We start from the raw sequence: 12500 nt of genomic DNA on the forward strand, positions 1-12500 counted from the left end.
TCTGATTGATAAATTGTGTGTCTGTTCATTCACAGAAAATGAGCTATCACTTGGAAGTACCTATATCAAATTGCTATTCACAGCCATAAATAAAATCTGTTTAGTATTAATTCAAGTGTCATCCTGGAGTGACATGACCCCTCAATCTATTCATGATCTTTACTGATTCATCATTACTATAATTTTGTATTACCGTTTTTTTATTGCCTACAAATGTTATAACAGGGCTCATCATTTACAATTTCTCTTGTTGAACTAAACATGACTTGAAAGATGGAATAATGCACTGGCCGTATTGATATAATGAATATATAACCTCTCTGATCAGGATCCGATCCCTCGCCGCCATTACAAGACATGACATGACTTACTGATATTTAGTGTGTTTACCACACTTACTGAGTGCAAGCATACCTGCTACATACAGTGCCTGCAAATAAGATCCAGATGTAAAAGTGATCCAAATTCTACCAATCAAAAAAGTAATGCTAATAAAAAATTGAGTAGATGGTTAAATAATGTAGTATATCAGTAATTTTAAAGCCAGCTTCTCTCAGTTATTGGGGCATTGAGTGGACCAAGGACCAGCAGTTCAGTGGTTTGGATGAGCTTGGGAGCAGAACCTGTATCCATGTTTTCTAGCTTTTCTTTATCATATACCACAGATTTTCAGTAGGTTTTAACCCTTTGACTGTGGATAGCTTTAAATCATACTATGGCTGTGATGGAGTGAGTCAGGTATCATTTCATAATGGCATACCCTGCAGCACCTCAGAGGGAGCTTATCTCTCTCCAATAGTAATGACATCCTTTGACATCACTTTTAGATACCTTCAGTAATTTTAAATACTTATTTATAGAATGCAGCTACATAGGTGCCTAATGTGCTTGAAGTATTCAATGAGCTGGGTGCAACTGGAGAAATTTGAATACATTTTTCATTATTCCTGGTTGTTCTAGCTTTAACTTGTGGGCTGAAATCAATGGATTTGGCAGTAGTGACCTCTTATGAAGTCATACATGCACTGAACAACAGAGGATGTTGTCTGACTCAAATGAACCCTCCTGACTACATGCCAGAATTATCATACCTATGTTTAATTGATCCCCAATGTTTTTCATGTTGACACAGTTGCCATGATGTATGTATGATGAAGTATGGATCACATTTGCATTCCAATCTTATTTGTAGGTACTGTACTCGCCTGTATATTCTATGAAAGTAGGGATTGATAAGGATTTTTTTGGCTTTTGTCATGTTTTGGTGAAAAGTCATAGATTTAACACCTTTATATTTTCTACTGGAATCCCTCTTACTTTGAACTGGAATGATATTGTTCATGGGCTTGATGAAATTGATCTTTCTAATAGGAGTTTTTGTAGACCAGGATTGTCTTTGGAATCTTGAGTTTACTGCAAAAAATTGTGTAATTCTGAATAGTAGACTAATTTAGTTTTGTAGGAAAAACTATGTTAATAAGTTAAACTACTTGTAAGACTCACCCAGATTGCATTTGGTAACAGGTCTCTGACAAGGAATTCAAGCCAACAGTTGCATGGCTTGATAACTTCATGCGACGGTTTTGCTTGTCAAGAAAAAAAATGGGATTCCATAGCTCAGCAATGTTGAAAAGGAAAGTAAGTATAAATGATGATGTAAAGTCATTATAGGATTCTTTAAAGTGATGAGATTACTTCATGGCTGAAAATTAATTATGTACTGTAGTAGATTTGATAAGTTAATAGATGTCTTTTTCTCTAAGGTTTATATAAGAAAAAAGCCTGTGCCTAATACTTGTCAGAGATGATAAAGGAATTGATGAATTTGATATAAAGGTAATAGTGTTTTAGTTCAAGTTCTCAAATCAACTTCAGGAAAAAAAGGCATTCAAATTTCTGATTTTAACAGGATAACGTCCAGCCACAGCCTCAGACTCCAGCCAGTGGAAGTGGCTTGACTCAAGAAGATGTTTTTAATGTTTTGGGGATAAACATGGATGGGAATGGACTCCCTGAAGAGGAAGGCAAAGTGGCAGCCAGTGAGAAGATCTTAGAAGATGTAATTGCTGAGACAGAGAATGGAGTCAATGGAAACCAAGGCATAGAAACTGATTGCCAGACAAGTCTTTTGGATTCAGTTGATAAAAATTGTTCCATAGAAGATCTCTTTGCATCAGATTCAGAAAATGTAGAGAGCAAAATCACATCACTAGACCAGAATGTTACTCCTGATCCAAAGAAAGAGCAAGTTGTATGTGAAGAAATAGAACAGCTTAATAAGTTGGAAAACCTTGCAAGTCAGATGGTGCAAAACCAAGATTCGGATGATGACATTATAATAGAAAAAAGTGTATTGAAAACAGATACACTTCCAAAAGAATCCAAGATGGATATAGACAAAGAAACCATAAAAAAGGAGCAGGATTCTTCAAATGATGAAGAAAACAATGACAAGGATTCTTCAAAAGGAAGTGATAGTGGTAAGATTTTAGTATATGTTAGAAAGACCATAAGATATTAGTACAATTTTCCTCTTTATTTAGACGTGCATTTTCATGGTTTTGGAATGAGCATCAGATTGTTGGCATTTGATTATAGATAAGAAATGCTTTCTTGTGTTATTAGTAAATTATATGATAAAATTAAAATATCTGCTTGGTTAGTGTATTGATAATGTGTTTGTGTTTTTCTTTTGTATCTTGCATTTTAGTATTTCAGCTATTTAAGAATTATTTGTTATAAATTTAGATATACTTCTAGGTCTTCCAATCATTTGACATATCCATTATTCACTTCCAGTACATAGCTTTTGCTTCTTTCCTTTTACTATATATCTGCACATGAACTATTTATTCATGTAGTCACTCAGGACATTCAGGTATTTCCAGAACCATATGACTACTTCTGAATTCTTTTGTCATACACAGCTCATTCAGAAATGTAATTATTATTTCTTACTGTTCCAAATTGTTTTCCTTCAAAAATACTACTACCTACGGGAAATACTGGAATACCTACTGGAAACAATCATGGATGATCACATCACTGGACATGGGCCTCTCCCACAATTCTTTCTTCTATCACTAATCCTGCTTGAACCCCATCTTACTAAAATAAAATTCCATACCCATGATGGTTACAATTTCACAAATTATGTTAATGGTAGGAGAATACCATCTTCAACCCAATAACACCGGGTAAAAAATTTGGCAAGCAGACAGGATCATGGGTTTATTAGCACACATTGACAGATGTAGCATGTGCGTTCATGCAACCTGGTAGGAATTGGTTAAGAGTGGCATATAGTATGACAGACTGGCAGTCAGTTCATTGATTGGATTGGTGTATTAGTAGTTAGAGACCAAATTACTGACATGTTCTTGTTCAGTTAAAACAGGCTTAGGAAATCAAAAAGCTACCTTGATTTGCCAAAATGTGAATGAGACTGGCACATCTTTGAATGCCAGCTTTTTCTTTCTTTCTTTTCTTTCTTTCTTTCTTATCTTCTTTTCTTTTTTTCTTCTTTTCTTTTATTTGTATCTTTATTTTTCTTATTATTCTTTTTTTTCTTTTTGTTTTTTTTCCTTTTTTAAGTTGTGCACATGTGATGTGCAGTCAAATACTATTTACTAAACCCCCCTTATTTCACTCATTCATGACAAGTGACAACCTATCATGATATGACAAAACCTTGACTCACATCTGTTAACATCTAAACATGTCATATACAGTTGAAGTTGTGCTAAATTACAAGCACTAAAGATTTGTTACTTATTTGGGCCTTGACATGAAGAGGAACAGTCCTGTTTTTAATCTCGTTTCTCCAAAAATGATTCATGTTACAGCCTAAACATTGGAAGGCAGGATAAATGTGGGAATCATAGCTAACTGCATATAATTCCTGGCACAGGGAAATCCCACAAGGGTCAAAAAGAATAACTTTGCATAATGGTAATGTAGTAAGAAAATCCCTGTCACACAATTAACTTTTAATTAAATGAAGTGGTGTTATACTGAATCAAATTTCTTCGTTTCCATTTTGCCTCTAAGATGTAAGTTTAGAATTCAAGTTTGGCATAGTATAGAAGTGGTAAATTGTCAAGTATTGAAACTTGGATCCTGTAATTTTGCAGTGTTTAAAATTATATCTGATTGTCGATAGGTATATGTGACACTATTATTCTTGTTTGTTCTTGTCTTATTTTTTCCCACTTTCAGTTTGCACAATTTACAGTGACTGTGACACATTTAAATGCATGATGGAAACCTCTCCTTTTGTGGTGGAATTTATAGGTAATTTTTTTTATAACATGTAATTTAAATATTTTCAAACAAAAGTGAAATTGGTAAAACTTTCATTCTCTGTAGGTTACTTTATGTACATTTAGCAGTGAATTCTGGTAAAAGATGTATTGTGCTCATTTATGTATTCTAGAAGTTGTGATTTTCATTGGATACGTTCTTGGAAACCAATACATCTTTCCCCGATTTTGCCAGATAAAGACAACATGAGAGGAAAGAAATCCACAAAAGGAAGAGGCAAGAGTAATGGTTCATCAGATGGAGACTCTCAGCAGGATGACCAGGCTGATGCTGGAGGGAAGAAGTCCAGGCAAGTGGAGGATGAGATGACAATCAAGTATACCAAAGAGGAGAATGAATATTACCGAAAGAACATTAATGGTAAGAAATCTGGATATTGCTCTTTTGTTCTTTGTATTTTTTTTTTACAGTGTCCTATGTGTATCTGAGAATGCAGTTCGTAAAGAACTGGAGATATCATTGTGATCATGTATTTATTTATTTGTTACAATATATATATGATTTTTTCTTCTTTTTCTTTTTTCATGTAGATCTTCAAAAGAAGCTTCATGATGCGGTGATGAGATGCACTGCCTGTAATGAACAAATCAATCATCAGATTCGATCTTTGGTCTACACCCACCCCGTGCTAGGAGTTCTTTCATGCAAGGTGATTTGTCAAAGCAGACTACACTCAATTTGATAAGTCTTGTATTACAAGTAGTAGTAGTAGTTTTTTTTAATACATATTTGAAGTATTTGGATGATTAGAAACACTATCCCTAATGTAGATAAATGTAGACTTCATGAAACAGATTTTTTGTGTGTGTGTCTGTATTTTCATACTTTATTTGCTAGATGTAAAAATGCAGTTGGTTTTCAATTTTATAATTTTGTGTGTGTTGATTTTGCAGAGATGTAGGAAATATTATGGGAAAGGTAGATTTTGTAAAGATGAAGAGGGCTATGATGAGTACTGCAGATTGTGCGCAGAAGGAGGCGACTTACTGTGCTGTGAGCAGGAGGGTTGTTTCAATGGATTTTGTAAGGTAAAGCTAGAAATTGTTATATAATGTTTATCTTTGAAGTCTTTTTGCTTGAGTCTGCATATTAAATATGTAGGAATATTGAACTGATAAATACTGCAAAAGAATATATGTATCAGAATTTCTGTTTCCTTTGTCTTTTTTCATATATTGTAAAATTTATCTCAAGAATAATTTATTTTGTACTGGAACTGTATTTAATTTTTTCTTTGAAGCGCTGTATAAAGCGAACCATGGGTCGTTCTGAGCTGAAGAATGCAGAAACAGCAGAGAACTGGGCATGCTATGTTTGTGACAAGACTTCTATGACAGAGCTCCGAGCACTACACAGAGCTATTCTGAGTAACTTAGAGGAATCAGAAGTGCAGGATGACAATCTGTCAAGGTAAGGGAATTCTGAATTTATGCATCCATGTTAAGTATCTTAACCCCTTGGATCTGGGTGCTTCAAGTCACACGAACCAGAATACGAACATTAGGCTTAGGTGAGCAGTTGTTCTACTGGGTGCAGGCAAACATTCATGTGCAGTGACAAGACTAAGCCTCCCCTTTGCAGTGTTATTTTCTCTTTTTATGCATAAGCATTTTATTCTTTTTTGCCATTTTCCAATTTCCATATTTGTCATTTGATTTGTTTTTATCTAGATAATAATAGATTGTGCTGCATATCATCCCTCTAGTTAGTACTTAACTTAGTGCAAGAAAAATGAAAGTATGTAATATTTTATTTATGTCATTTAAACTTTTTTTCATAATCAATTTTTTTGTAATACAACCAACACTGCCAGTTGCAGTGTTCAGGAATAGGATGCTTAGCCTGGAAATGGTTTCATTTCTGGAGCCAGCTCTCTTCTCTGCACTCACCCTGGCCTACAGCCAAAATGCTCACAATAGCCAGTTTGTGCCACAGCCAGAATTTCCCAAGATGGTATTTTCAGATCACTGCCCCTCAAGCCAATTTTTTTCATAACATGATGGACATGTCATCAGGATCAAAAGGGTTAAAAGGAACAACCAAGTAACTTTTAAGATTGTATGGTTTTATTGCATGAATAGTAATGGTGATATTGAGGATAAAACAACCCCTTTCCCCTTTTCCTCACACACATGCCACATGCATGAGATTATTGCAAAAATAGATTTTTAAATGCATTGTAAGATATTGTTGAAAGTCCCAAGCATCATCAAATAGAAGCACAGCTTTCACACAAATAAACATTGATGTCATATAAAGGGTTGTGTGCCATTGTTACCTGAGCACTGATTGTACCCACAAAATTTACCCCTTTTTCCACTGTATGCAACAAAACCATGTAAATTAAATGTCTTATTTAGGGGAAGCTGATCCTTTTTACTACCCAGAATATCTAAGAAAAAATAAATAAAATAAAGAATCTAAATGTGAGAGGATATCCTAAAGAAGATTTTGATATTCCTGAATTCTTTTCATAATGTCCTTGCATATGAGATTTTAAGAAAAAAAATTGTAGGCTTGCACCTCAGAATGTGATTTTTGATAGTTATATAGTGCAGTTTTTCTTTGGACAGTTTTTGGTGAAGCAAAAACTAGTAGTAACATTAATAGTTATTTTTTAAAGTTATGCTCATATAATGTATATTATAGTATAGATAATATATGTAATATATATATATATATATATATATATATATATATATATATATAATATATATATACACATACATATACATATATACATATTTCCACGTAAGAATAGTAACTAAAGCAGGGAATGGCAATTGAATATTATAACCCCTACGATCTGGATGATGTGACCATCATAGCATGAAATTGAGTTATTGATCACCTACAGAAATGGTTTGTGGAAAGAAAACAGTATTACCATCTGGATACAGCATATCAGATGACAAACATAGACATTAGAAGATCTTAGAAAAGCTAAAAATGCTTATGCAGAAAAAGAGAAAATAACATTGCAAAGGGGAGGTATGGAATGTTATCACATCACACGAGTGTTTGTGTTTGCCTAACCTACAAGCCACACACCTGTCAGAGTGGCTGCTCAAGTAAGTTTAATGCTCGGATTTTGGGCCAAGTGCTGGCAGCAAAGTGCTTGGATCTAGGGGGTTAATCAGTATTATGATGTCATAATACTGGCTGAAATTTTAAGAGGAGGGGGAATGGGGGTTTTGAGGTCAAATGTAGATGTATATGATACCATAAATTTCACACTGATTTATCCAGATTTAATACACATATGGCATAAGATAATTGATATGCTAATTTTTTGGTATTTAATATTTTTATACTTGTATACTCCCATAGCAGTGCACTGTGAGTGTTGGTCTGTAGTTTGCTAGTAAATACATTGAATATGTATTCTCTCTTTCTTTTCCTTCTCTTCTTCATTTTTTCTCTCTGGTAATTCAGAGTAATTTTTAGATTTAATTTAAGATTTCCCTTATATTTTTTGTTTGTTTGTTTGACAGGAAGGAATTGAATAAAAAGAACTTACTTTCAAAATTTGAGCTTCTGAAAAAGAATAGGAAGGAAAGAGCAACAAAGAATTCTCCCAAGAAAGTCGAAAAGAAAGCAGATAAGGACAAATCTGGTGATAGCAGAGGAAAGCAAAACCAAGCTTGGCTAAACGAGAGCATTGAAACTATGGTTGATATGCTTTCGTTATGTTTAAAGAATGTTGAAAAAATAAACAGCTCTTGGAAGAACTCCCATTATTCAGCAGAGGGAACTGAAAAGGCAGGTAAAAGAATTTTGAAGCAACTCACAGGGATGATGACCAATTTTGAAATCCTTGAAAAAAATGTTTCAGTTGAAGTAAAAAAACTGGCTTCAGAAGAAAAGGTGGAAGAGATTGATTCCACTGAGAACAAAAGCAAAAAGAGCAAAAAGGAAGCTGAGGAAAGTACCACAGCATCTTCACCCAAAAAGAAAAGCAGCTTGAGAGAAATGGACATGGAAACTGAGGAACAAGTTACACCCAAAAGAAAGAGGAATAAGTCAAAGATTGATGAAGATGCAGAGGAAGGAAATAGGACCAGCTGTAAAAAGACTGCAAGTCAAGATTCTTTGAAAACATCAAGCAAAGATGAAATGGAAGTAGATGACGCAAGCAAAGATTCAAGCAAGGCCAATATCAGATCAGAGGATGAATGTTCAGCCAATATAGATGACCCTGTGGAACAGGATGAAGTGAGGAGTAATGGGAGTGATACTGCAATAGAAGAAAGTAGAGGCAAAGGTGACTCTGAACCTGACGATGAGGCCGAGATAGAAAAGGCATTAGCCAAGACAAAATCATTGTCTGAGGGTGAAGCTGAAGAGGCAGATAAAGATTCAAGTATCCTTTCCTCTACCACAGTTGAATATGTTGGAAAAGAAAGTACAGAAAAATGCAAAAAAAAATCAAGGGCAAGTTTGTCAAAGAAGAAGGATGGTGAAGAAAGTGCTGATACATCAGAAGAACAAAAAAACCCTCTTTCAAATGCAAGGAAGACCAGGAGAAGCAAAAGTACAGAGGAACTGAGTGAGGTGAACATAAAGAAGGAACCTGACTCAGACAGTGAAAAAGAAGTGAAAAGTAAAAGAGGAAGGAAGGCCAAAGATCAGAAAAAGGAAGAGAGAGATGAGGCAGATGAGAAAGGCTCGTTCAAAAAGGATGAATCTGAAGAAGAAAAAAAAGTGATTAAGAAAGAGAAGGGAGATGAAGATAGTGAGGATTATGATGATGAGGCAGATAACAAAGAAAATAAATCAAAGGGAAGAAAAAAGGTTCAGAAGGAGGAGAAGCAGAAGAAAGAGAAAAAGAAAGTGATTAGTGATGAGGAAGAGGAAAATGACTCTGAGAAAATACCAAAAGGCAAGAAACAGAAAAGAGGAAGAAAACCCAAAGAGGAGGAGAGTGATGAGGAGACTAAAAAGAAGAGTAAAGCAAAGGGAAGAGGAAACAGAGAGTCAGAAGATGGAGATTCAAAGGAAAAGAAGAAAACTCCGAGAAGAAGAACAAAGAAGAGACGGCAGGAAGACAACGATGAGGATGACATGTTGGGTATTGGAGATATGTCATCCAATAATGAGTCATCAGAAGAGGAAGATACAGATACAGAGATGAGGAGGCGGAGAGAAGAGTATGAAGATCATAGTGTGAAGAAAAAGAAGAAAAAGATGATGAAGAAGGATACTAAGAAGGAGAAGGGATCTGAAGATATAACAGACAGTAATGATGAGAAGAAAACCAGAAAAAGTCCAGTGAAAAGTAAGGGAAAGAAGAAACAGGAAGAGGTGAATGGGAAAGAAAGTTCAGATGAAGAGGAAGCAAATGATAAAGAAGCAGGTGAGAGTAAGAAAGGTAGAATTAGTCCTAAGAAGTCTGATGAACAAGAAAAGAAGAAGAAGAAAAAGGAGAACAATGAGGCTTTCTCAGAGTTGTTAGCAAGTGAATCTGAAAATGAGAAAGGCAACTTAAGTGATGAGAAGGAAACCGGAGCAAATGATGAACCCATGGAATGCAGTCAAGGAGAAAGTTCAGAAGAGGGTACCTCGGAAAAGAGGAAACGGCAAGCAGGTAAGAGCAAGGGTGAAGCTGGTGGCGAGGTTATGAGCACCAGTAAAGAAGAAAAACAGAAAAATAAAAAAAAAGGCAGTACACCTATTAAGGATGACAACCAAATGGCCATGGCTTCTCTCCTGGAAAGTGAGAGTGATTATGAACTAGAGGACAAACCCAAGCCTAAGTGTAAGAAAAAGAATTTCCTCAAGAAATATGCAGAGAAAATGGAAAAAGTGAAGCACTTAACAGAAGAAGAGAAAGAAGAACTAAAGGAGAAGCAGCTTGAAAGCAAGTGCCAGACCAAAGTGCAGAAAATCAGCACAGAAGTCAAGAGCAAATTGGAGAAAGATGAATTCATTGACGTTAAAGAATTCCCAGAGTTCAGGCGGAAGAAGGAGACAGAGCGCCAGAAACAAGCAAAGCATTATGATGGTGAAGCTGATGAAGAAGATTCAGATGAGGAATTTGAAAAGCTCATGAAGTAAGTAGGAACTGTTTTGTATTTTGGTGGTTTTGTGCTCCTGCATTCATATAAGTCAGGTGATCATTTTATCATTTGTATCTCTAGTGATATTTTATTCCATTTTTTTGTTTACTTTTATTTTTCCTGTATTTTTTTTTTTTTTTTTTTTTTTTTTTATTCATTGTTTATTTATGATTTTATAAATGAAATTATTTTAGGTATCCTAGATATAATTTTTTATATTAGAGACTTTTTTTTTTCATTTCTTTACAATGAGACAGTTGACTTCTGAAAAGACAAAGAATATGAAAGTTTAAAACTAGTACCAGAAGACATAGTAGGAAGTTTTTGACACTGATTCAGCAGATTTGTACATTCCATTAGGAGGCACTTTTTATGGAAGAAGTGGAGTAGCTTGATGAGTATGGACCTTTTTATTTTTTTACTTTTTGTTTATTATTCCCCCCCCCCCCCTCATTTTTTCTTTGTTGGCATCTCTTTCTCTATCCTCTCTTACTTTCCCTCATTCTGTACCTGAGTGTGTGTGTTTGTGTGTGTGTGTGTGTGTGTGTGTGTGTGTGTGTGTGTGTGTGTGTGTGTGTACAAAAGGTTATGAACCTCCCATATGGAATACTGGTGGGCAGAAGTGGTACTCTCAATATGGCTGTACTTTATTTCAAAGAGTTAACACAAGAGTTTAAATAGAACATGATACGACTGGTCAGTGCCTGATGGTACATGAGGGGCAGGCTGTCTGTCTTGTTGGGAAGTGAGAGAGGGGTCAGCTTGGGTCATCCTTATATCTGACCAGCTGGCGCAACTGGGCCGCATGCTGAAGGCATGGCCCACTTGCCATGCAGTATTCACGTTGTATACTATATTAAGGCATGCTATATGGTATGGTATATTGCTCACCGACCTACTCACACCTGGCCCTTGAAGCGTCATTTAATTTGTCTCGAGAATGACCCATCATCGTATCTAATCTGCTGGTCATCTTGTCTTTGTGCTCTTGTTCTTGGTCTTCCTTGTGTTGCTTCTCCTTGGCGGCTTCTTCTTGGTCCTCGTTGAATTTCTCCACCCTAGATCTCCACATGTCCTCGAAAGTCACTCCCAGGTCCTCTTCAACTTCGGAGCATCCAGACTTCCTTGTAATCCTCTTCTAGGTCTTACTCAGCGGCGTATTTGTCCACACATCTTCGCAGATCTCGTCCAGGTCCTTCTCGGCCTCATGCTCATACAGACGTCCTCGTAACCTGTGTTTGGCTCTACGGGTGTCTGGGCAAGGGGGTCCTTTCTGGCATCTGAGGGTGGCTTATTCCTGCACTGATGAGCTCCTTGAAGTTTGACCGGATCTACGGGTGTCCAGGCAAGCGGTGCTCTTCCACTTCATCCTGAGTGGCTAAATACCTGCACTAACCACTCCTGGTCCTCAGGCCTGCAGCAATCTTCTGGCGACGTTCATCCCTCAGTATTCTAAGGCGACAACTGTAGTTAGGTTTTTTTCGGTGCCGTGTCAGATTTCCATGGTCCATCTAATGCATTATGAACCAGATCATACATGTAAGGGCCAAGATAGTAAGAGAAAAAGAAAGACCAACAGAGAGGGAGGGATTTTGTACAAGTGGTACTAGGCAATTTTCTTTTATATTATTTGCAGTTTTAATATTTATTTCATTTATTTTCTTTTTTTTCACATTTGTATTTTTCAAGAAGAAAATCAAGATGTGGAGACATAAGTAGAAGTCCACAAAGACCTACTTGAGCTGCTAATCATCTCAGATATGAGAATACATAAGGAAAACGACAATGGCAATTCGTAAGGATATACTTGAACCAATTGTCATATCATAGAGAAAGAAAAAAATATGTAGTTTAATATTGTGCATCATTGTCACTCATCACGACTGGTGACATTGCGGCAAAAGAGATAACCTACAACTATGACACAACAAATCCTATCAATAAAGATTTGTATTTACAGTGTCTGTCACTCTGCGTGGATGAGTGACTGTGTGTGCATGTGTAGTGTGAGTGTGAATAGCGTGAAGAGAGAGCAGGCTCACATAAATAATGAATCACTTGCACGAATATTAATGTTCATTTTAACAAAAGTTATAACCATTGATATGTTAATAATAC

General features: G+C 35.9%; 1 protein-coding gene across 4 annotated transcripts in view; it reads left to right on the top strand.

Moving 5' to 3' along the window:
- Nucleotides 1-12500, top strand: part of LOC113807060 (transcriptional regulator ATRX) — a gene marked incomplete at its 3' end in the record, with an annotated part of 51876 nt that overhangs the window by 13406 nt on the left and 25970 nt on the right. For 2 of the 4 annotated variants that reach the window (XM_070125588.1, XM_070125589.1), the window contains 8 exon segments: nucleotides 1525-1638; nucleotides 1910-2480; nucleotides 4219-4293; nucleotides 4498-4683; nucleotides 4854-4972; nucleotides 5217-5351; nucleotides 5564-5733; nucleotides 7818-10376. In XM_070125588.1, coding sequence (XP_069981689.1) covers nucleotides 1525-1638; nucleotides 1910-2480; nucleotides 4219-4293; nucleotides 4498-4683; nucleotides 4854-4972; nucleotides 5217-5351; nucleotides 5564-5733; nucleotides 7818-10376 — 3929 coding nt within the window. 4 annotated transcript variants of the gene reach the window in all.

The sequence above is a fragment of the Penaeus vannamei genome, chromosome 9 (genome assembly GCF_042767895.1).
Source record: "Penaeus vannamei isolate JL-2024 chromosome 9, ASM4276789v1, whole genome shotgun sequence".
Taxonomy (NCBI): Eukaryota; Metazoa; Arthropoda; class Malacostraca; order Decapoda; family Penaeidae; genus Penaeus; species Penaeus vannamei.